Source organism: Pteronotus mesoamericanus, unplaced genomic scaffold (genome assembly GCF_021234165.1).
Source record: "Pteronotus mesoamericanus isolate MK-2021 breed Mesoamerican mustached bat unplaced genomic scaffold, CSHL_Meso_final scaffold_85, whole genome shotgun sequence".
In the NCBI taxonomy this organism is placed as follows: domain Eukaryota; kingdom Metazoa; phylum Chordata; class Mammalia; order Chiroptera; family Mormoopidae; genus Pteronotus; species Pteronotus mesoamericanus.
The window spans coordinates 1,772,362-1,794,991 of NW_026555329.1; the positions used below are offsets into that span (position 1 = coordinate 1,772,362).

The following is a 22,630-nucleotide window of genomic DNA, read 5'->3' on the forward strand; positions in this document are numbered from 1 at the left end:
GAAACCAAGACATTCAAAATTTCTAGCAATTTCTTTTTTTCCTACAAATTGAGTGGCGAGTATGAGATGTATTTTCTATTTTTTAAAAAGAAAAGAAGCCTTCTTTATCCATTTTTTTATTCCTTCTCTGATTAACTCCGTTAGTGAGTACACAAGGAGCCTGGTTCAAATGCTTTTTCCCCCTCATTAAAAAGATAACTACAAAGTTAAAATACTACTGGATGTTTTATAACAAATTCATGGAGAGAGAAAAAGCCCTGATTTGTAATATTTGCCCATTTTCATGGTGTAATACTTCGACCACGGCCATTTTCCAGTCACCAACACAGTGTCACTGAACAGAGCTGGGAAGAGAGGAACACTAGAACACCATTATATGGTGTTCACCGTTACTTTACCAAACAGAGATGATATTAACAGGAATAACCTCAATAACATAGATGATAGTAAAATAATTAAGAACCAATAAGTTTTGAGTATTATTGCCTTTGTGTTTTCAAGATTTTATTTATTTTTAGAAAGGGGAAGGGGGAGAGAAAGAAGGAAGAAAAACATCAATGTGTGGTTGCCTCTCGCGTGCCCCTGACCGGGGACCCGGCCCACAACCCAGGCGTGCGCAATAGACGAGGAATCAAGCAGGTGACCCCTTGGTTCACAGGCCGGCACTCAAGCCACTGAGCCACACCAGCCAGGGCACCTTTTTCTTTAAAATACTTATTTTAATTACAAGTTCACATAATTTAATTTTACTAACGGGTGCATTTAATTAAATGAATATTATTGAATTATGAATAACGGGGGTTCACACTATTTCTGAAAAGGTTCGGCCCCCACCAGCCAGCGCGAGCCCACCCGCAGGCCCTACTGCAACGCGGGAACAGTTCCCGTGGCAAAGCAGGAAGAATTCAGGGAGGCAGGCACAGCCAGCCTTCCCCACGTCACGGGAGCCCAGCAGCCCCTCACAGCAGGACCGGGCAGACATGGGGACGGCGAGGCCCCTCTCCTGCTCCCCAGCGCATACACCCCCAGGAGGATTCCCTCTGCATTTCCCCAGGCCCTAAGCCCTGACTCCTTAACCCCTTTCAACTTTGAAAACCATGACTCCGAAGCAAAAAACAGAAAGCGCAGGGTTCTTTGAGCTGTGGCCGCATGGCGGAGCAGGAGTGCTCGAGCCGGCAGAGGCTGGATTTCTCCGATGCCGCCAAAGTGACCCAGAACAGCTCGCTCCACCTTAGATCCCAGGGGAAAAAGAGGTGGTTGGACTAGGTGATCTCTCTTATCCAGGTTTCTTCCAGCTCTAAAACCTCCTGTTGGCTGTGTTTACTCAGGTCTTCAGAAAAGATGACCAGTCACATCAATCCATTGAAAAAACTCATTAGACCACAGGGCGGCGTGGCTCCCCAAGCCTGAACCCCCTCTCAGCCTGGGGGACACAGGGGGAACGTTCCCCATCCTGACAATGGAAAGGTCTGGGCTTGCTCTTTCAAGGATGTGTCCAAGTGCAGCTGCCTTTGAAGACGGCAGTGGTTTTATCTGGTTTTCTGGTCAGAGCAAGTTACTGGAGTCTTAGTTCTTGGCTGTAATCACAGCCTTGACTTTGTCTCTCCAAGTGATTCCTTGCCTTTGAGAATCTGCCCATTTTTGGACAAAAACGTCTGCTGATGGAGCATTGCTTTGAAACTTTAGGACTGAATGTGTCCAAAAGCAGGCAAAGTCCTGGTTTATAAGTGCAAGAGGGAGAGGGCAGTGCAGCGTTACCAGAGAGAAACTGGTGAATTTCAGCCAGTGCCCCCTCGGCGTTCATAGCCCGTGCCTGTGTGGGGGCACCAACAGTGAACTGTGCAGCCTTGGATCTCGGTAGGGCAATGTCACCGTGATTTATGAGTGTAGCTGCAAGTTCATAACCACCAATCCAAGAGAGAAGAAAGGCTGGCAGAGTACTTTGAGCTTCATGTTTACCGCTTTTAATGTGGTGCCTCATTCTCATGTCTAGAAAGCACTTAGCAGATACAAGGCAGAAATTGCCGTCCACAGCCGACCAAATGCAAGTGGAGGGGAAGGTGGGTGATGCTTGTGTGCATTATTGTGGTGTTTGTTTATAGTTGCTGTTTTGTATCCGTGCTGTAGAGAGTATTTATTTTACAATAAAAAGCATGAGCTATTAATACTTTTTAACCAGAGCAAGGGAAGACATGGAGAACCCCCCTCCCCCGCCATCGTTGACAAGGCTCTTTATGTGACTCTCTGGGCTGATGCCTGGTCAGCCATTGGCAGTCCATTCTGTACATGAGGCAGGAGCCAGGCACTTTCAGAGCCAGGAACGTTCAGCATGCCCTCGAGGACCTCGGAGCTGGATAAGGGGATATGTAGGTGAAACCACATCATAAAGCTTTATATAAGGATACCGTCTTCCAGGTTCTGAGCCACTTCCTATATGACAGGCACTGTACCCCTCTGGATCCTCACCACAGCCGTCTGAAGTTGGCATGACCGTTGCCTGGGCACTCCTCTTAGATCACGAACCGTCAGACTCACAAAATGAACAGGGGCCACAGTGGGAACTGGGTCTATTCTGAGGGAAAGTGAGTGGGCAGAGCCTCCGCTTGCGGGCCAGGCAGTGTGGTCCTCCGTGGAGTCCTTGCCAGCGCAGGGCGGGCTGCTCAGGTGCAGAGACAAGAGGTCGCCGGGCAGGTGGGAGCTGCCCTGGTGTAAGAGGAGATAAAGCTCCCACAGCACTCCGCAGCTTACTCCCCGCCCCCGACCGGGACACGTCTAGTTACAAGATCTAGGTACAAGCCTCAGGAGGCCCAAAGCTCTGTCCTCCTATTCGTTTGTACTGGTTTCTCATTCTTCCCAATCTAGGTGTGATTTACCAGTCAAGGGTCAGTCTTATCATGAGGAGTGCTGCCTATGATCACAGCTGGCATGCTATCGTAGCAGGTAACCAGAATTAACCAAAGAGCAAATTCTCCTGCAGAAAGGGAAAAGATGTATGTCAACCCTTTGCCTACAATTATTAGTTCCATTTTACGGAAGCTAAAGCCACTGTTCCGAGAGGTTTCTCAGCTTGCCTCAGTCACATAGTGAGTCATATAGCCGGGACTTGAACCCTGACCTGCTCTGAGTCCCGTATTCTTAACCAAAATGCAAGCTGTAGATTTTTCATTCTACCCTGTAGCCTCTCTGTATTTGACTATTTGAAACACTAACTTTACCTACCTACGCTGACAACAGTTGGTCTTCACGGAAGAAACATACACTTAGCCTGTGAATTTGCCCTCACTGCTAACCCCAATTTGAGAAACTCAGCACCAGCCAGTTAGAAGAATAATGAAAGAAAGCACTCGTTCCCGTTTTTTTCTCTGAGAGCCCATATTTTGAGTAAAGGTTTATGAAGGAGGAAAACAGTGTTAAGAGCAGTAGAGCCAGCTTTGCATCGGAAAAGAAACAAGTACCTGGCTACCAGGTGCAAACAATTCTGTTCTGCATTGTTCCCTTCTTTTTAAAACTTCACCATCTTGCAGCACCAAACCTAAGCGCTCAAGGCAAAGCACATAGCTTTTACTGCAGTTCAGTTCTACATATAAAATTCAGTTTATATATCTAGATTGTAATGCAGAAAGCCATTCAAGAAATGTGCAATTCATGTTCCAAGTGTAACAGCAGACACTCTAAGACACTGTAACAATATTGTAATACTGTTTCATTGGGTGTTTGATCAGCTCTCAGCTTTTACCAGGCATTAGAACTATCTGTTGACTTCCCAAAGTTCAGAGTGATGAAGACCAATGCTCAGGAATTTTGTAGGAAGTATGTGAAATGGGTTGAGTGAAACAGCATGTTGAAGCGACCTGGAGTTTGTTAGGATGAAGACTGTGTTAAAACAGTCAGCACACGATTGATGGGAGGGCAGAGTACAGACAGGACTTGGGAGCACAGTTCCGTTCTGTTCTCAGCCTAGGCGGCCGGCCCAAGTGCCCGTCTTATCTCCTGAACGCTTCCGTACAGTTCGCTAGGCTTTCCCCCCCAGTTTTCAAAAACGCGCCTGACAAAGCCTACCTTCCAATAACACAAAAAAGATGTTTGCTCTTTGGGTAAGAGAGATGTCATAGATTGTTTTGACTCTTCCATTACATGAATTTAAGGAATGTTAGATTATACAGTGAGGAAAGAACAAAGCTAGAATATTACTAACGTAAGAGAGAAGTATTGAAAGAATAACTTTGAAGTCTCCAAGTTGAGACTATCAGGAAAAGTCACCCTTGCCTTTACGAGTAATAAGGTCACGACATGAATAGGTCCTTGGTGGTGGTCTTCCTCCCTGAACTGCTCTCGTCCCTTCTCGAACCTGCTCGGGCTGATCGAGTCAGTCATTCTGTAAAGGTTTGCTGCATTGGACTTGGCAGTGTGCCAGCAACGACTGCTGTGGCTTGAGTCCTTTCCTTTTGGCTGTTGGCTACAGAGGCAAGCCCTTCAGTCCACCAAGAAAAATAAAAAAATCCAAAGAAGCATATGAGAATCCGGAGTAGTACAAAAAAGAATCAGGGCTTTCAGTGAGGCTATAACGTTAACCTCCCTATAAAGGAAGCCCTCTCGACCTGGGAGTGGGTGGGGAGCTTTGAGAATGGGTGGGCTTTCTATGGGTTAAAAGAAAGAGGGCCTTGCAAGAGAGGGGAGGTCTTGTAACTGACAGCCTGCAGCAGGTACAGTTGGAATCTGCCTGCGTGCAGGTTTCCACAAGGAGGGTTTGCCTGGGGAAGAAACAGGCCTGGATTTGGAGAACCCTAAAACACCCAGCTTGAAGATTATTTCATCATGTAGGAAAAGGGATTCTGTTGTGAGTTTTGTTGTGTGTGTGTTTGGTTGTTTTTTTTTTTAAGATTGTATTTATTTTTAGCGAGCGAAGCGGGAGAAAGGGGGAGAGGCACCCATGGGAGTGAGGGACACAGCCAGGGACTGAGCCCGCAACTGAGGCGGGTGCTCTGACCGGGAACAAACGGGCGACCTTTCGCTCTGTGGGACGACACCCAACCAACTGAGCTACGTTGGCCAGGGCAAGTCTGCTGTGAGTTTTGAGACTGGGACAGACCTGTGAACAAACCCCTTTCCCAGGAGGGAGCCTCTGTCAAACTCAGGATAATTGTCATAAGTCCTCCAGCTCTGTCAGTGGCCCCGGTTACTTACCTGCCCTTGTCCCTTCAGATTCATGACAGATGCCGCCCGCCGAGAGCAGGAGTCCCTAAAGAAGAAGATTCAGCCGAAGCTCTCGCTGACCTTGTCCAGCTCCGTGTCTCGAGGGAATGTGTCCACGCCACCTCGCCACAGCAGTGGAAGCCTTACTCCCCCCGTGACCCCGCCCATCACCCCCTCCTCTTCGTTCCGCAGCAGCACACCAACAGGTGAGCGGCTTGGCCCTGCCGCCTTGAGAGTGGGGGCTGCGGAGGAGTGAGAGTGTGTGCGTGTGTGCGTGTGTGTGTGTGTCAGTCAGTCATGGGGGTCGGGGACCGACGATGGAGCAGACCCACCTGTGGGACCCTGCACTGAGCCGGGTAGGGTTTGCCAATTCATTCGTCTACTTATTCTTGAAGAGCTATTCATGAATTACTGGTTATTATCTGTATGTGACAGTGGTTTCATACGTACTTCTCAAGCCCTTCCCGTTTATGACGTGTGGAGTGAGGCGATGCCTTGGGTTTGCTTCTGTCGGGTAGAGCAGTGGATGAGACGAGATGGCCACGTGCTGATTATTGTTGAAGCTGCGTGATGAGTACACAGGGGTTCATTATACCAGTTGCCCAATTTTTGCTGCTTTAAAATATTTTCCATAATAAAATGATTATTTTAAAAAACACTCAGAGTGCCTCTTAAGTGCCAGGCACTGAGCTACGTAGCGAGCCAGAGGAGGCCTCGTCCCTGCCCTGCAGACAGCCAGGTGCTGGCCTTCTAGGGGCCCGCAGGCACGCTCCCGTCCTCCCGTCCCAGAAGCAGAAGCAACTGAAAAATAAAGCAGCAGTCAAAAGTGAAGAGCAAAGTCAAGCTGAGTAGCGTGGAAAGCTGAACTGCAGAATGCGGTTTGGCTTCACAGCTATCAGGCTTTTTAGTATGCCTTCCCTGGGTTTAACTTTGTTCCCAAATTACCCTTCTCGGCTTACCCCAGGGTGCACGCAGGCCGGAGCGCACCCCGGACTCGGCTGAGCAGGCCCGTCCCCTCTCCCAGCTCAGAGATCCGCCACATCATTGCCCCTCGGGGCAGGAGTGAGGCAAGTCAGCCCAAAGAAGGCTGGACGGGCCCCGCTCCATTTTCCCATCTGAGAAGCGGGGAATGCATTTTCCTTCTCTGCTGTAGGAGTATAGCCAGACATTAACCCCATAAATACACCAATAAGCATGCCGTGGTAACCATGACAAAGCGCTCTGTGGAAGAGCTCCGTGCTGGCAGCATCCCCAGAGAGAAGTCTGGCCCAGTCAGGAGAGGCCTCCCCTGAGAGAAGAGTAGGAGTCAAGTTGGCAACGCCGGACAGGAGGAGCAGTTGGGGAAAAGGGGTTCCCTAAGGAGTTTGGGGAAATGGTGGGTTGACCAAAGGTAAACTGGTTTCTTTGATGCAGGGCCTTGTTACATATGTTGTTATTTTCCAAGGAGAGAATTTAGTGAATTTCCGCAACCTTGGTTGACTCTGATCATGGGACCTCTTTTTCTAGACGCGTCGCAGGGGACTCATGGCTGACAGGCATTCTGTATTCTGTCAGGACTGGGCACCTGGAAAACGGGACCGGTGCAGCAGGCAGATGGACCGGATTTCCGGCCTGAGCTTCTCCCTTTACAGATTGCCAGTAGCACCTGTGGCCTAGGTTCTGTGTGGGAGTTCAGTGGGGCGGCAGAGGTCAGCACCCGGCATTCAGTAAACGTCCTGCTCTGCCTGGGGGCCGGAGTCTTCAGGGTCTCTCAAGAGCAGCTCAGGGTCACTCTGCTGCAGAGGATGAGTAGCTTCATTTGTGTCAGGCATTTGCCTGTTTCCTTAGAGAGGCCCCCCTGTTTCCCTTGTGTTTTCTTCTGTGACAGTTTGCTCTCCAGCACCTTCCTGTAACATTTACTGTGTGAATCTAAGGAATGCTATCATAATGTAATCCCATGATCCTCTTCTCTGAGTACTTCTATGAATATTTATTCACACGGAATATGAATTATGGGGGCAGCTTTGTGCCTGGGTGTGTTTTACACATGACTTAATATTGACTGAGTCATGGCCAACACCAGATAACCATGACGACCTCAATTAGTCAGGGAGCCTTAGAACCCCGTGGAAATCAAGACAGTTACGAAGTGAGAGTTTATTATTTTTCATGTAAGAACATTTGGAAGAAATGGAATCATTTCCTTTCCTTCAGACGTAAAGAAATCTTTCTGACACCTTGCCTATTTTAGCAATTTCCCACTAAGAGGATTAATTTATGTTGTGGTAAAGATGTATCATTTTCAATGTGTCAAGATCATTGGTAAGTTATTTGCTGCTTGGAGAATGTTCCATGTAAACATCAAAAATCAGCAGGGGAAATGGTTTCTTAAACCTCTACCCTGGACAATTTTGATTGTGTACATTTTTCAATGGTTGAAATGTTATTTTACCTGTAGTTAGAGAGATCAGCTTATTTTGCCTGACTAATGTGGTTTCAGTCACTTTCACTGCCAGGTTATAAATAATATCCATGTTTCTACCTTCTAAATGAACTCTTCCAAGTTCCATGTTCAAGGTGCCTTCCTGGTTCAGAGTAAGTCATCTTGTAGAAAATTTCATTTGCAAAATATTCTTTAAAATTGAGTCTTGAGGAGACTGAATTAGAGCTCAGTCTCATCCTAGAGTTTCAGGTGTTTCTTCGGGATTCTTGGAACCAAGATGGATTTTTGAATCTTCTCATCTCATCTTTTTCATTTCCTCTTTTTGTTTGGAGCCTCTCTCTCTCTCTTTCTCTCTCTCCCCCCCCATATATATATAGATATATATCTATAGATATAGATATAGATATCTATATATATATAAAGTATTCGCTTAAGCAAAAGTTGAGATGGTTAAAATCATGGGTCAGCAAAGTTTCTGTAAAGGCCCGGAGAGTCAATACTTGGCGCTGTGCAGGCCACAGGCCCTCTGCTTCAGCTACAGAGATACAGGAGCAAATGGGCGTGGTGGGTTCCACTAAAACTAGAAGTTTTCATAAAGCTTTATTGGGAAAAAAAAAAAAAAACAGGCCAGATTGGGCCCACAGATCATGGGTTTGCCAACCTCTGATTTAAATCATAAAGATACAGAATTTAAAGATAAACATAATTACATTCTCTGAATATAAAGTGTTGAAGCAGTTCATGCCTTTCTCCTTTACAAGTCATAGTACCTAGAGCGTGACCACCGAGGAGGGAGGGCAGCTCACGCTGGCAGAGTGTTTGCTGCCTACGCTTGCTCTGTGCTTCCCGTGTGATGCTGTTTGAATCCCAGCATCGGCCCCACTGAGGCAACGTTATTATTCCCATATAGAAATTAAAGAAATGCTGGCTTAATATGGTTAACTTGTACAAAGCCCTACGTTTCCCTGTTCAAATAAGGTGGTCTTCCCTGTGTACTTAGGCTTGCTCTCCACATTAATACCTTTATAAAAGCTGCTAGACCTTCAGTCATCTAGCTTCCCCAGTTACTAACTGGATGGCAGCAAACCCCAAATACAGCAGTGCGTTTAGGATACTGCAGCTCACAGAAACTATTCCGACAAATAGCACATCAGAACTGGAGAATTTACCAGTGCAGTCAGGGTTTTCGTTAAGGGTGGGAGCTGACCCCAGAGGGCCCGTTGTTAAATATTCAGGTTTGCAACGCAGTTTGAGGGTTATCTTGAAATCGGCCACGGTGAGAGTATTCATACCAGTGAATGAGCAAGCGCTACCTATCAGGGCTCCCCGACACCTGCCTTTCCCATTATACCGCGCTCCTACCTTTTTATTTACTATTTATCAGATTAACCTTACTTAGTTTGTAGTTCAAGGGACCATGGCTCTTATTGTGTCTGTGAGTAAACCTAAAGCAAAAATCAATCTCTGATAAATAAATAATGGCCATTTCAAACAAGGGATTGCTCCACGGCCATGCACAACGACGTCATAGGTCGCTATGTAATGACATGGAAGGGTTTTCACGTTAATCAGGTCATAAAACTATATGTGCAGTATGATCCCAGTCTTCTTCTTTTTTAACCTGGAAAGGTTAACTGTGGTTACCTTAATGTGGTAGGAAGATGGGTATTCTTTTCTTTTTTCCTACTTTCCAAAATGAGCCTGTGTTACTTTTGTAACTAAAACAACTGTTCAGCATATAGGACTAGAAGATTCAGACAGGATGACTCTGACCCCCCACCAGCACCCCCCCCCCCACACACACACCAAAAAAGAGAATTTATTCCATTTCTTTCTTTCAGATTAATTTCATTGGCATGGGGGGGGCGGTGAGGTCATCCTATAAGAAAGGCCTTTTGCCAGATGATTGTTTTAGTTACTAGTGCCTATAGCTTAGTTAAGAAAGTAATTATTTTTCTGCCCCTGTATTCGCCCACTGAATCTCTTAAAAGAGTGTCTATCAGGCCAAAGAAAGAAATCACCCAGAGAATTTTTTAAATCTTTTGCCTGGGCTCCACCCTGAGACTGATTTGGTTGCTGCGTAGGATTTTGACACTGGGAGTTTTTAAAAGTTCTCTCAGGTTAAGTCACACCTATAGCCAGAGTTAGGAGGCCACTGCTGTAAAACGCGACCCGTCTAGTCGTCGTAGCTGTGTGTTTTCTTGCTTGGGTTAGCATATTTCCACCTTGCCTGGAGAGAGGGTGCTGGAGCCCACTGGCTGAGGCCTGGAAACGAGTCTGAGGGGACTAAGCAGATGCTCGCTTATGTCTTAATGGAGAAGCCGTGGAGCGAGCTGGCTGGATTTCTGGTTATAATAGCATTTCACAGTCTCTCCTGGAAAATATTTGTATATATATTTTGGCTGACATAGGGGGAAAAAATTAAAGTATTAAACCAGAGAAAGGCACCCAAGGAATTTTTTTTTTTTTTTTTGGTTTGGTTTCTTGTTTAGGCCACCTATAATAATGTGAAGTCTCTATTAATGTATAACTTAATTTTCTATATTGTGTTATTTCACTTCATATTCCTGTGCCCCTCGCTACTGAACCTTATAGTAGACCCTTAACATTCTTTTATGGCTTTTGTAATAAATTGTTCAATTAAAAGGATTTTGAAATTTTCAGGAGTTACTGATATAGAGCAAATAATTTTTAAAAATCCATTTTTCCCTTAGGATGGAAATTACTATGTGATATAGACGTATACAACTGACAGAAATTTGCTTAACATTTAGAAGCTCTGTCTGAATGGAGATGAAGTGAACTCTCCCCACCCACCACACCTTTAGTTTTAGAAAGCAAAATAAACTTAAGTAGACTTAATAAAGGCAAAGAGAAAAAGGAAAAGTCTAAAATAACATACCTCCCTGTCACTCACCCAAAAGAAGAGAACGAAATAGTAAAAATCACAGTGAGATAAACCTTATTCTATTTAATGGTGGAAAATGAGAAAAGCAAAGCAAAGTATTTCAGCCTGACTGAATTTTGTGACCTGCTTATGCATTCCTGAGGCTGTGGTTTGGTATTTCTAGCAGGTTCTGCCTTAAAGAATTGAATGTCCGCATAATGCCTAAGAAACATTCCTATAACCTTCCTATTTAAAAAATGGCCTTGATTTATGTTTCCGTTTTCAGGAGTTGCTGTATTATCTGGCTTATGTTACGTTCAGGGTCCCTAACACACCCTTTCCTGGCCTAAGGTTTGTTTGCTTGTTTGTTTATATTCTACTTTGTCCTAGTCATTGTTCTTTCGTATTCTTTATTGATTGACTTGTAAAGGTTTTATCCTTCTTCCTGAGTGTCTTCTGGCTAATTCAGTTGCCTTCCCCATCATCGTAGGTGGCTGCTTATTTCTAATCAACACTTGCCACTAAAAGTATTGATAGAGCAAGGATGGCAACAACAGAATAGTATTTCAGTGGCTTTTTCGCAACTATACCGCTTATAAGGAGTGTCCCAAACCAAATGTTTTCTTGACTTGATGGAAACAAATTAAATCAATGCTGATTTGTAATAATAATAATAGATCGTAGATTATAGCACTTTATCGTGCACAGAAACATTCACATTCACAGTCTCATTTGATCCTTATTAACACCAATGGGGCATGGGGCAGCATTATTGTTAACCCCACTTTAAAGACAAAGAAATGAAGATTCATTTAAGTTGATAGTTTGCCTAAGTTCATGGGATTGCCAGCTGGAGTGGCCGCTGGTTTCCACAGCACCCAGACCTGGCAGCTTTTCATTTGACATAATTTATTGAGCATCTATTTTGTTATAGGCACTGTGCCCGGTGTCAGGACACAGAAAAGCAGGAGACTTTTTTCCTAATCCTTGTAAATTAGAATTTACATCTCTTAGTAGAAGCAAGTTATACATGTGTAGGACAGACACTCCAGGAACATGATATGCACAGATGGATTAAATTATCAGCATCGATAGTAAGGCCAGACAGAGATACACATGGTATCATTCTCTCTGTTCCGTTAAGTGTGGTTATAAGCTGTATACTCACACCCAGACACTGTCTAGATCTTGTAAGACAAATGTGAATTCCAGAGGAGTAGAAAGAAGGTGAAAGCAGTGGGAAAAATGATTTGCGGACAAATAGTTTCATGGCCCATGATCATTAGGGGATGTCAGCTCAGAATTAGTAAGGAAGCCTGGATATGTTGACAAAGGGTATGATGTAAATCTGGAGTTTTCTGGACCAGCTGCCAACACTCTGGGAGCATGGAGGTAAATGGTGAGAGCCTTTGGCCTCAGAGGGATCTAGATTCAAATCTCCGTTCTGCTGCTTTAGAGATAGGTGGCCTTCCAACTTTGTCCCTGTCGTTCATGGACATGTGTTTTCATTCCTCCTGGGTCAGCACCTAGCGTCGAACTACCAGGCCAATGTCACTTTGGTTTTGGAGCCCCAAAGAACCAAAGCAGTCTACGACTGCTGTGGATCTCACCCTCCTCAGCGGGGAGGAGGAACAGGGACACCTGATGCCCTCTGCTCTCAGACCCGCCTTGAGGGCATTGTCTGCCCTTTGCAGGAAGGAGAATATCCTCAGAGCTGCTCTGGTCAGGCACAAGGAGGTACAGAGCAGCTTCATTCACTGTAGCCCATACCAGTGAGTAGTCTGTCTGCCAGTATTTGGATAAACAAATTGTGATCCACCCATAAAAAGAGGCAAAGTACTGATTCTCTCTCTCTCTCTCTCTCTCTCTCTCTCTCTCTCTGGCTGAATTTCAAACACATTATGCTGAGCAAAAGAAGCCAGACGCAGAAGAGCACTTGTGCAATTCCCGTACAGGCTAGCTGATCTGTGATGATAGAAATCAGAACAGTAGTGGAGCCAAGGGGAAGGGCGAGGAAGGGACGTAGACAAGAGAACATTCTGGAGTGACAGCTATATTCCAGATCTTGGTTGAAATGTTGATTATAGAAAGGTATACATTGATCAGACCCATCAGGTTATATAATTAAGATCTGTGCACTGTACTGCATGTATTTAACTCAGTTGGAGAAAAGGAATTGGTGGCCTATGTAAAAATGAGGGACTGGGACCTACAACTTCCACCCGTTCCTTGACCTGGCAAATACATTTCCTCTACTGTAAACAATCACTTAAGAACAAAGGAAGTAAATATATGCAGTAGTTAGAGTAGGAAAATCTCTGGAATTTCCTCTCCATTGAAGAAAGACAGTAAACGGAATCCTTTAGTCTCAGCTTTCTTAGCTTAGGAACATGCAGGAAACAGCCGTGTGGCCACATAAGACAATTGCAACATATATTAAAGGGAGAGGGAGGGAGAGAAGGAAAGAAAAGCCAGCTGCCAATCACTGGGTCTTAGGTCACAGTTAGAATTGGTTAATGACCGGAAATATTTCTGATAAAAAGTCATAGCATCCAAATATCCAAAATATTTTGCTTTCTATTGGATAGAGGATGCTTCATTATGTTGAAGATTTTAAAAGAAAATTAAAGGTGCTCAGTTTTAGTCTATGTTGAGCACGGTTTCTATAACAGGCAATCACTCAATAACAGCTTATCTTCAGACTCAATATTTGCAGTAAAAGAAAGGTATCGATAATTTATCTTCTAATGAAAATATTTTTGAGGCCTATCATTTCAGCAATATCATGCTTACCCCTTACATTTGGTGATAAACCTACGTTTCATTTATACTCTTTGCTGTATTATTGTGTCATCAAACTCAGTAAAAATAATGAGTCTACTGTGAAGAATTCCCACAAGAAATCTCTAAGATCTTTACAGCCATGTTTCACCTACTGCTAGAAAACACAGTGTGGCAAGAAACATCACAAGACAAATTTACTTTAAAGGGTGCACACCCCTCCAAAAAAAAAAAAGAATGCAACCTCTTCAAGCCAAGGCGCAGCACCCACTTGCTTTCCGGCACCCATCAGTGCACACTTGGCAGTGATTTTCCTTTGAAAGCGAGTAGCAGAATCAAAATGGGAATGCTAAAGAGCGGCCTGTTGTAAGCCTGGAAAATGGTGCAGATTCCACTGAAAACAGAAACCAACAGATGCTCCGCACCCCAGCACACCTCTGCCGGGAAGGGGATGGAGATTTAACACCTGCTGAATTCGTAGCTGGACCAAATGTGTCTCCAAAGAACCGTTTCCTTTTTCCCCGCCCCTCTGAAACACAGCGTATTTAAATCAGAGGAGCCCTTTCATCTTCGTGGGTATCATGGCAGCAAACTTATTTAATGTCTTTTCCATGTGGCTCCAGTTTTAACAATGAAATGATCCCCAGGCACACCCAGCTGCACAGCATTAAAGAAAGAATCTGCAGAAAAATGGGAACGCTTTAAGTCAGCTCATTTATGTGCTCTTGCTAAAAAGACAATCAAGGGACAATCACCCGGCTTCTGTCCCAAGGCTTTGTGCAAACTTCTTGGAAGTGCGCTAAGAAGAAAGTGGGGATGTTTGGCAGGAAGGGAGAGGCTGAGACTGCTGGAACCTTTCTGTTGCCAGGGGCGGAAAGGTTGTTGGTTGTGCCACCAAACTTATATAGTTCGTCTGCGGAAATCTGGACACTGTTAATATTGGTTCATCAAACCTGAAACAAGTTGGCTTGATCTTATCAGATCAAAGATGTGTTTTTACAGTCCTCTGGACTGAATAAGTAATTTTTTTTTAACCTAGCCACTTCATGCACTGTTTTGTGTGGAAACACACAGACAATCACCCCCAAGAAACTAAAGCTGATTGGGGAACAGCTGAAACTTGACATCTAATAGTGCCGTCACGTGCTGTCTTTTCTACCTGTGTACCCACTTTTTCTCCCCCCAAAGGCAAGAAGGGCAGCCAAGGTGTTCCAGGGGGTTGCAGGCCCAACAAGTCACACTCAGGCAAACTGCTTTTCCTCTTGTCAAAACGACGTTGGGTGAAGTGGCTGCACAGCGCCTGCCATTGTCTGCCAGCGGGGACATCTCTTTGCAGTCTGAGTTGGAGGGGGGGGTTAGTTTTTAAATAGATACTTTTTTTTCAAAATTACCATAATTTTCAAATAAGAAAAAAATACATGTAAAGCAGATTTACCTTGGAGCAAATGGTGCTTTCAGTAAGCAATTTGCGCTCCCTAAGGTATGTTGTAGCTGTGTCGTTAACGTTTAGTCACAATGTTTGGAAAACAGTCGTGTGAAATCGTAACTTCGGGGAAGGGAACTGGACCAGCGTGGCCCGTTGCCTGTCCTTTGCCAGTGTTTGCTGCCAGGCGGAGTGTGTGGTGTTCTCTAGGCTGAACTCTAACGCATCAACAATTGTGGGGACCAGCGCCGGCCAGCCAATTTAGGATGATGTTCTGGGGACATGATCATGACCCCGTGCCTTAAGCAGGCCCCAAAGCATCCCCTCATATGGTCACTTCTTACACTACACGATGTTCTAAACCACTATTGTGCGGAGAGTCGCCCTGAAAGTCACCTTGATGAGGTGAGTTTTGGCAGAGCGCTCAGATGGCGGTGAACAGTGTTTCCCTGCCGTTAGAAGGAAACGGTCTTTGAAAAAAGTGTTTAATTAAAGCCATTTGGTTTCAGTAATGGAATGTAAGTGTGCAATTTAGAATAGGTGATGTGGTACCTAGAGGAAAATTATTTTCTTAAGACTAACAAAACTTGACAAATGCTTAACTTTTAAAAGCAGAAAATGAAAACGCTGCCGCCGCGTCACCAGCAAGCTGCCAGAGGGCCCGGCGCGGGTCGGCTGTGGCAGGCTCGGGGGCCCGCCGCCACCTGTGGGCACGCGCCTCGGCCTCGAGGGGTTTTTCCCTAGGAGATGAATGAGCCCCTTTTGGAAACTAAAACCATAAAATTAAAATTATGAAGTAACTGCAAATATAAAATTTGGGATTTAAAAAAATTTTTTTAATAAATCAAGAGTTTCTGGAATAACTATATAATGAGTATTCATTACAGACACATAAATGCACCCTTGGTCACTAATACATGGTACTTGGCAAGTAAATAGCAAGTTAAAAGTTTAATAGAATCCAGTTAACACATTTGTAAATAATCTATAGAGCCGTGTTTCCTAAAATGAATAAGTAATAAATATTCCAAAAAGGATTTTTTCCCCTCCCTTTTTTGTTTCTCAACAAAGATCCATTTCCTGGCACCGTCAGAAGAGGAAGGTTTGCCAAGACTAGAAAGCTTGCCCTGTGCCATGTGGGAGCCCTTTTAGCTAAAGCTGTAAATGTGGTATGCTGATGAACATTGTCATTTTAATTCTGTCAACCAAGGAGGGCCAACTGGAAAATGAATTATGCTATATATAAACTTGAAAGTGGCTTCATCTTCATGGTCGTTGTGGCTCTTAAAAATAGCATCTCACAGCCTCCTAGGATTTCTGTTCGCACTGGCTGTGTTTTCTATTATGACGAGTATATTTTGGGAAGGTGACAGAACTGAAAAGTGAATGGGCCTCTTCCCAGAACATTTGGCCTCTCTTGTTATCTCCCAGAAGATGGCAACCTGTGGCTTCTTCAGAGGATATAGGTTCTTGTCTAGAAAGTGTTCTGAGAGGCCTGAGTTTATTAACCTGCTAAACCACACTGTTACGTAGGCACCAAATGAATACTTGTTGTTGATTCTCCTCATTGTGAGAGACAGAGACTGAACAGTCAGTGTTGCGTGCCGGCTCTCTGCAACCTTGCAGTAAGTCACCTTCCCGCTCGCCAGCCCGTGCCTCATGACTTGAGGTTTGCTCTGGTGACCGGAGCCCTCGATGCCAGTGAGTGTCAAACGACAGGCAGTGTGGTCCCTGGAAATCCCTCAGGGAAGAGATTGTGGAGATATGGGAAACACGCAAAGGGCAAATCAGCTTCTCAGAGATGTGCCTTACCCTCCTCTGGCCTGGCCCAAGGGATCAAGGTCAGTGTGAGAATACCGTGACTATAAAGAAAACAACTCCAAGTGCGTGTCTGTGAACTACACAGGATGGCCTCAGTTTAGTCAGTGACAGAGCAGCACTATTGCTGTAACATGTATGTTTTTGTGGTCTTTTGTGTTCAGTAAAAATGTCTTTAGAATATTGAGAGAAGTGGGAGGCTGACAAAGACAAATTGGTAAAAAGTAACCATCTTAAGACTGGGGAGGCCTCGAACCATCTTATTGCCTAGGAAGGACAGAGATTCTGTGCTTTGGACGGAAGGGGGACCAGTTCTACCTGCTGTTGTCTTTAAAATGACAGAGGTGAGAGAGCGCAGCACCCTCCTCTCCTCCACCCCATGGGAGAGGATTCTTGGAAGCACAGCAGGTAGGTGGTGCAGTGGCTTTATTACATAAGTTGTTATTTCTTAACACCCCTCAGTTTAGGAGGTGCATTACCGCCCCAAAGTCCTCCCAACTAAAGGAAGCAAAGGAGGAAAAACAACATGGAGAACTGTACAATATCAGATCTAGGCAGAGATCATCATCTTGGCTTTTGTAATTTGCAAGTTGTGATCAGCATTTTTTAAAAAATAGAAAATAGGTGCTTTGTACTTAATAAAGATACATATCATCTGGGGAAACTTAGATTTGTGTGCATGTTGGGGGTGCGGGTTTCTAAGTTGTGATACAAAATGTTAATTTTTTACTGGATCGTGGTCAGCAAATTTGAAAGCCAGTGATCTAGACTCATGCCTTCATACACGTTAGTGTCAGGCCCGAGGTCACACAGCCACCTTAGGTAAAACAGGACCGAAGTCCAGGCTTCCCGATTCCCACTCTAGTGCTTTTCCCCTCGGTCACCCTCCAGCCACTACCAAATACCGAGTGTGTTTTCATAGTCCTCCGTTCATGAGACCTCATTAAACCGCAGCCAGCCGTACGATTTCTTCTGGGCCTGCAAACCCTGGAATGTTCCCAGACTCCCCATCCCCAGAATGAGCACAAGGTCCTTTCTAGAGCCTAACCGCAGGGAGGAAGAACAATGCTTTTTCTCTCTGTGCCTTTTTTTGGTAGAAATTTCTCTCGCATTTAACCAGCTATTCATCTGAGGAATTCAGTGAGCATTTAGCATACACGACCGTCACCAGGCCCATCAGAAGGTAGTACAAGGGGAAGAAGATACAGTCTACACACTAAGAAACGCAGTGGGAGAGAGCAGAAAGTGTCCCAAAATCCAGACACCCTGAGGAAACAGCCTGTGTCCATGCAAAGTAAAGAGAGCAAAGCAGGGAGGCATGGAAGGCCACTGTGTGGGGCAGGTGGGCCCTGCGGGGACAGCTGGAGATGATCCTGTGGGGACATGTTAGCCATCTGGATGTGAAACTTGGGGTGCAGGCCTTGCCTTCTCTCCACAGAAGGCCGACTTTCCCTCCCAGAGAGCTAGCTGACCAGAATCCAAGGCTTTCCACACAGGTGTTTTCTCTTGGCTCTGTCCTGGGGCTGGCGAAAATTATTTCTTCCAAGTACCGAAGGAACACATACAGCCACCTACCTCTCCCGGTCCCATAAACCTGAGGTGAAAATAGTTGTGAGTTCCTCTGGGTTTTAGCACCACGAGTCTCTGATATTTTTGGAAGCATTTTACCCCGTACCTGGTTTAGACCAGTGGATCTTTACATGCTCGCTTCTAAAGAGCTGAAGTTGCTGAGAAAGCTGAAATCTTTTACGTAGGAAATGTAAGGCAGAGAGATGGTCAGTGTTTCCTCCTCGCTCGGCAGGCCTGGCCCTCTCAGACCCACTGGCAGCCTTCGGTTTTGTTCCCTTGCTTATCTTTTTTTCTCTTTTTCCTTTATTCCTTTTTTTTTTTTTTTTTTTTTTTTTGGTTAGGTGATGCATAGAGCATTTCATTTTGTTTTGTTTTTTTTTTGCTTTGTTTAATTTTTATTGAATTTATTGGTGACACTGTTAATAAAATTATACAGGTTTCAAGTCTGTAATACATCATCTGTATATTGTACTGTGCATTCACCACCCCAAGTCAAGTCTCCTTCAGTCACTGTTTATCCCCTGTTTATCCTCTTCAGCAGATCTTTTGCAACAGCATGGATGGACCTGGAGAGTATTATGCTAAGTGAAATAAGCCAGTCAGAAAAATACCAATACCATAGGATTCATGTACATGTGGAATCTAATGAACAAAATCGGCTCCCTGGTTATCCTGTGTTGGTATCTCTTGCTAGTGCTCTTGTTCGCCTCTCCTGTCCGCGTTGACTGGGAAGCAAACGGCCTTTGTGTAAAGCGGGGAGGGCTGGCCTTCCTACTGCAGCCTCTGCCAGCGTCTAGCGCCCTCTGGGAGCCCGCCCTTGGCGATGGTAATTAGCTGTATGGGAATTTTCACGGTAACCTCCCCAAGGAGCAATTTCACCAAAGAGTAACCCTCTTGTCTGGACCGTACAAACCCATAAAGTCATCACTAGTGGGGATTTCCAAGCTACAAAGCAGCAATAGAAAGAAAAGACTGCCTCGCACCTTGAAGGCCTCGCAAGCACAGAGCGCTCATTGTGGGAGCTGCCCTTCCCTCGGGCGCCCCGCCCTCTCTCGGGGCGAAGCGGGGCAGCTCCTACCGACTCCGCCCGCCCCCAGGAGCGCCGCCCCCTGCCCAGCTTTGCAGCTCCGTGCGTTTACACACCCACGACACTATCTGGGGCTTTATTTTTACGACGTATTTTTGAGAACGGCACGCCTGTCCTTTAACTTTCTTGCTTGCCACATTATTGATTAGTGAGGCAAAAGTTGTTTACTACATGACCTTTTAAGAAACTAGGCTGGCAGAATTTACCCAGCGAGAGGCTGACACGCTTCAGGCTTCTTGTCCAGCGCCCTTCGAGGGCCTTCGCGGCGCGGTGCCGGTGGTCGGTTGGCAGCCGCACGGAGGAGCCGGGAAAGGGGGGCCGAGAGAGCGCGGAGGGGGAGGGCCGGAAGCGCAGAGCGCGTCCTGCATCTCCTAAGACTTGGGAAGAAATCAGATGACTGAACTAAGCCCAGTAGAGTTCGCTTTTCGGAAATACTGTTTAAAACAGATTATCTCAGAAGTCAAACAAATCAGGAGATTTTCACTTCTAAAATAGTTACTGAGGCAGGCTGAAGAGAGACCCTCTGGCCTCTAATAATGCCCTCATCTTGGGGCATTATGATTGTGCTCGCCTGAAGGAGTAAGAACGGCGGTGTTAGTGGCTACAGAGGTTAAGTAACTCGCCCAAGGCCGCACCCCACCATTCGGCCGTTCAGGTGCCCGGATCTGGACTCGGGACTGCCTTTCTCCAAAGCGTCCTCCTGGTTGCACTCCTCCGTGGCTACTGAAATGTGAAATGTGAAAGGCGATTCATCTGGAAGCCCATCAGAAACAGCATCTCCTGTGCTCCTGGGATGACGATTTTCCAGGCGTAACTAGGAGAGGCATTCTTGTTAACACACAGAACAGACGGTGGGGTGCCTATTGCATGTCACACGTCTATGCAGGGAGAGAAGACATACTCCGGTCCTCAGGGAGCCCAGACGCAGACGGTGAAACCCACACGGGCGCTCAGTGCCGCGGCAGAGACGAGCGCTGCGCGTGCACAGGACGAAAGAGCGCCGAGCCCAGCTTCAGGCGTGGAGCCACGGAGACTGGGAGGCAGTGGTACCCGGGCTGAGTTTCAAGAAGGGGCATATCATGGATGAAGAAAAAGAGGAGGATGCGGCAGGCTGGCTGGTTCAAATGGGTGGGAAGGGAGAAAAATACCCAGAGGACAAGAGCGTACCCTGTTAAGTGAAATAGGAAGCCATTGGAGGAATTTAATCGGGGAATGTCGTGGCTCGCCTTACATTATTAAAAGATGATTCTGACCCATGAGTGAATGTTGGTGGGAGTGTGGGACTAAGAACGGCTGCCGGGTGGGGGGCACCTGCACAGCAGTTCAGAGAAGGGGCGGCAGCGGCCCTGGGACGATGGGACGGAGACCGGGATGGACTCAGGCCGCCCGGGAGGCAGCGCCTACCGAAGGGGGCGAGCGCCTGGTGAGGGGACAGGACGGCCTCCTGCAGCCTGCGCCGGCGCAGCTCCGTGGGCGGTGGTGCTATGTCCTGACCGTGACGGGACAGGGGCAGGTTTTCCCATACAAACAAGGACTTTTTAGAATCAAGTCCTGACCTTGAACCTCCAGCCACGTCTGTCATAATAGACTATACTTCAGTAGTTCCCCAACTTTGTCCAGCGACCTGGGCGCCTCTTAAAAACATGAGGCCCTGGGGCCCGCCCTAGCCTTAGTGAGTCAAATTGCAGGGGCGGAGCCAGGTACCGGGGCTCTCCCAGCTCCCGGGGATGCCAGCGCCGCCAGCCCAGCACCATCCACGCGCTGTTCTGGTTCATGCTCGCTGCGGCCAGCCCTCGTGGCCTGAGCCACAGTCCTACCCAGACACTAAAGCAGTGTCACCTGTACCCTCTCTGCCATTTGTCATTGCCCTGCCCTATGGGCAGTTTTCCCAGATAAGTCACTCTGAAACGAAAGGTTTGCTCGCTGGCCTCGTTCAGGCTGTGCCTCTTTGATGTTTTTTCCTCAATGCCAGGCACATCCTAGCAAGCGCAGAACCTTGAAAAAACAGCTTTTCCCCTAAGTGACAGGAATGTTCCCATATAATAATGTCTTTCATGAGGCTCAGATGTCTGAATGATCAGATCCCTGTTTATTGGCAGATTCGTTCTGGAAATCCCATGTGCCCAGGCTTTCCTGAGAGATTTATGGCACTTTCCGCTTACATGTGGGCCAGGAATAACATCGCAGCCCCCTCAGCAACTCTGATTTTCGTTCCGGGGGGTCGGGGCGGGTGGTGGTGAAAAGGGAAGGGAGAGGTGGGCAGAACCAATGCCACGTTGAAAGGAAACTGTCCAGACTTCCAGACTTATTTTCCAAAACCTCTGAATAAGCCTCACGTTCTGTTCCTCTGAGGGCATAAGGGTTTATTGCCCTCTCTCCTCTCCGTGGGGATTTTCCCAGCCTCATCTCCTCTGCCCGGGTGGACTCCCTGGGCTGGGAAGGGTGCCAGAGCTGGCTGGAACTCAAAGACACATTCCAAGGCGGGGCCAGCCCCCGCGGGCAGTGGCCTCAGACCTTCAGCAGGCAGTGCTGTACTTTAGATAAGCTCGTTTACCCTGTTTTAAGATTTTTCCAAAACAATGTTAAATAATGAGTCGCGATGAGTTTCCTTTTGCCTTGACCAATAAAAGGGTCTAATTAAGATGGCCATTCCAGTTAGAACCCATACCTGGCAAACCTGCCCAGCCAGATTACACGTTATGTTGATGGACGCAAGCATGACTGTTGGCACAACAATTGCTGCGAAGTACCTGCATCTGATCTTAGCAGTATATCGGAAAAGAATCAGAAGAGCTTATATCTACTCTAGAACAGAGACACCAGAGACCTGGGCCTAAGGACTGTTGCTGGAAGGGCCAGTGCTGAGTGCTGCAGGGGTGCACAGACGCATTCAAAAGCAGATCTGCCCTCCAGGAGGCGCGGATCCAGTGCAGCTAAAGCTCCTGTAAGACCCTGAACCTAAGAGCCTTATACTCAGTGTTATAATGGTCAAGGAAAAGAGAAGTCACTCCTACTCAGGAAAGTAGCATTTGAGAGAGGTCTTCAAGGATGTGTGCAGGTTAGGGTAGAGGGTGGTTTGGGGCCCAGTGACAGTGTACACACCAGTTAGATTGATGGATTGGATTCAGGAAGCGTACAAATAGAGATAAGAACTTAAAATGCTAGGCTAAGGAATTTACGTTTAATAGAGTTGGCAGTAGGGAGCCATTTTTAATAAAAGAAGGAACTAATACAATCAAAGAAGAGCGATATTATGGATTAAAACTATTTAGAGGCAAGTTAATTTGGCAGTGGAAGGAGGATAGATTGGAAGGCTTATAGGTCAGGGAGTTATTTCAATAGTCAGGGTGAATGTATAGAAATAGATTTTCCTGATGAAATTTCTGCATGTTGGATGGGAAGTGACTTGAAGTGGCAGGCTTTTCAGTGCTGTTATGCCAGCACACTCAC

The 22,630-nt window shown here is 46.2% G+C and overlaps 1 protein-coding gene across 1 annotated transcript in view; it reads left to right on the forward strand.

The window, feature by feature from the left end:
* The window catches only part of JAZF1 (JAZF zinc finger 1), a 302,566-nt gene that overhangs the window by 257,931 nt on the left and 22,005 nt on the right, over window positions 1-22,630 (forward strand). Inside the window, exon 3 of the mRNA XM_054563892.1 lies at window positions 5,203-5,399. Coding sequence (XP_054419867.1) covers window positions 5,203-5,399 — 197 coding nt within the window. The remainder of the gene's footprint in view (window positions 1-5,202; window positions 5,400-22,630) is intronic.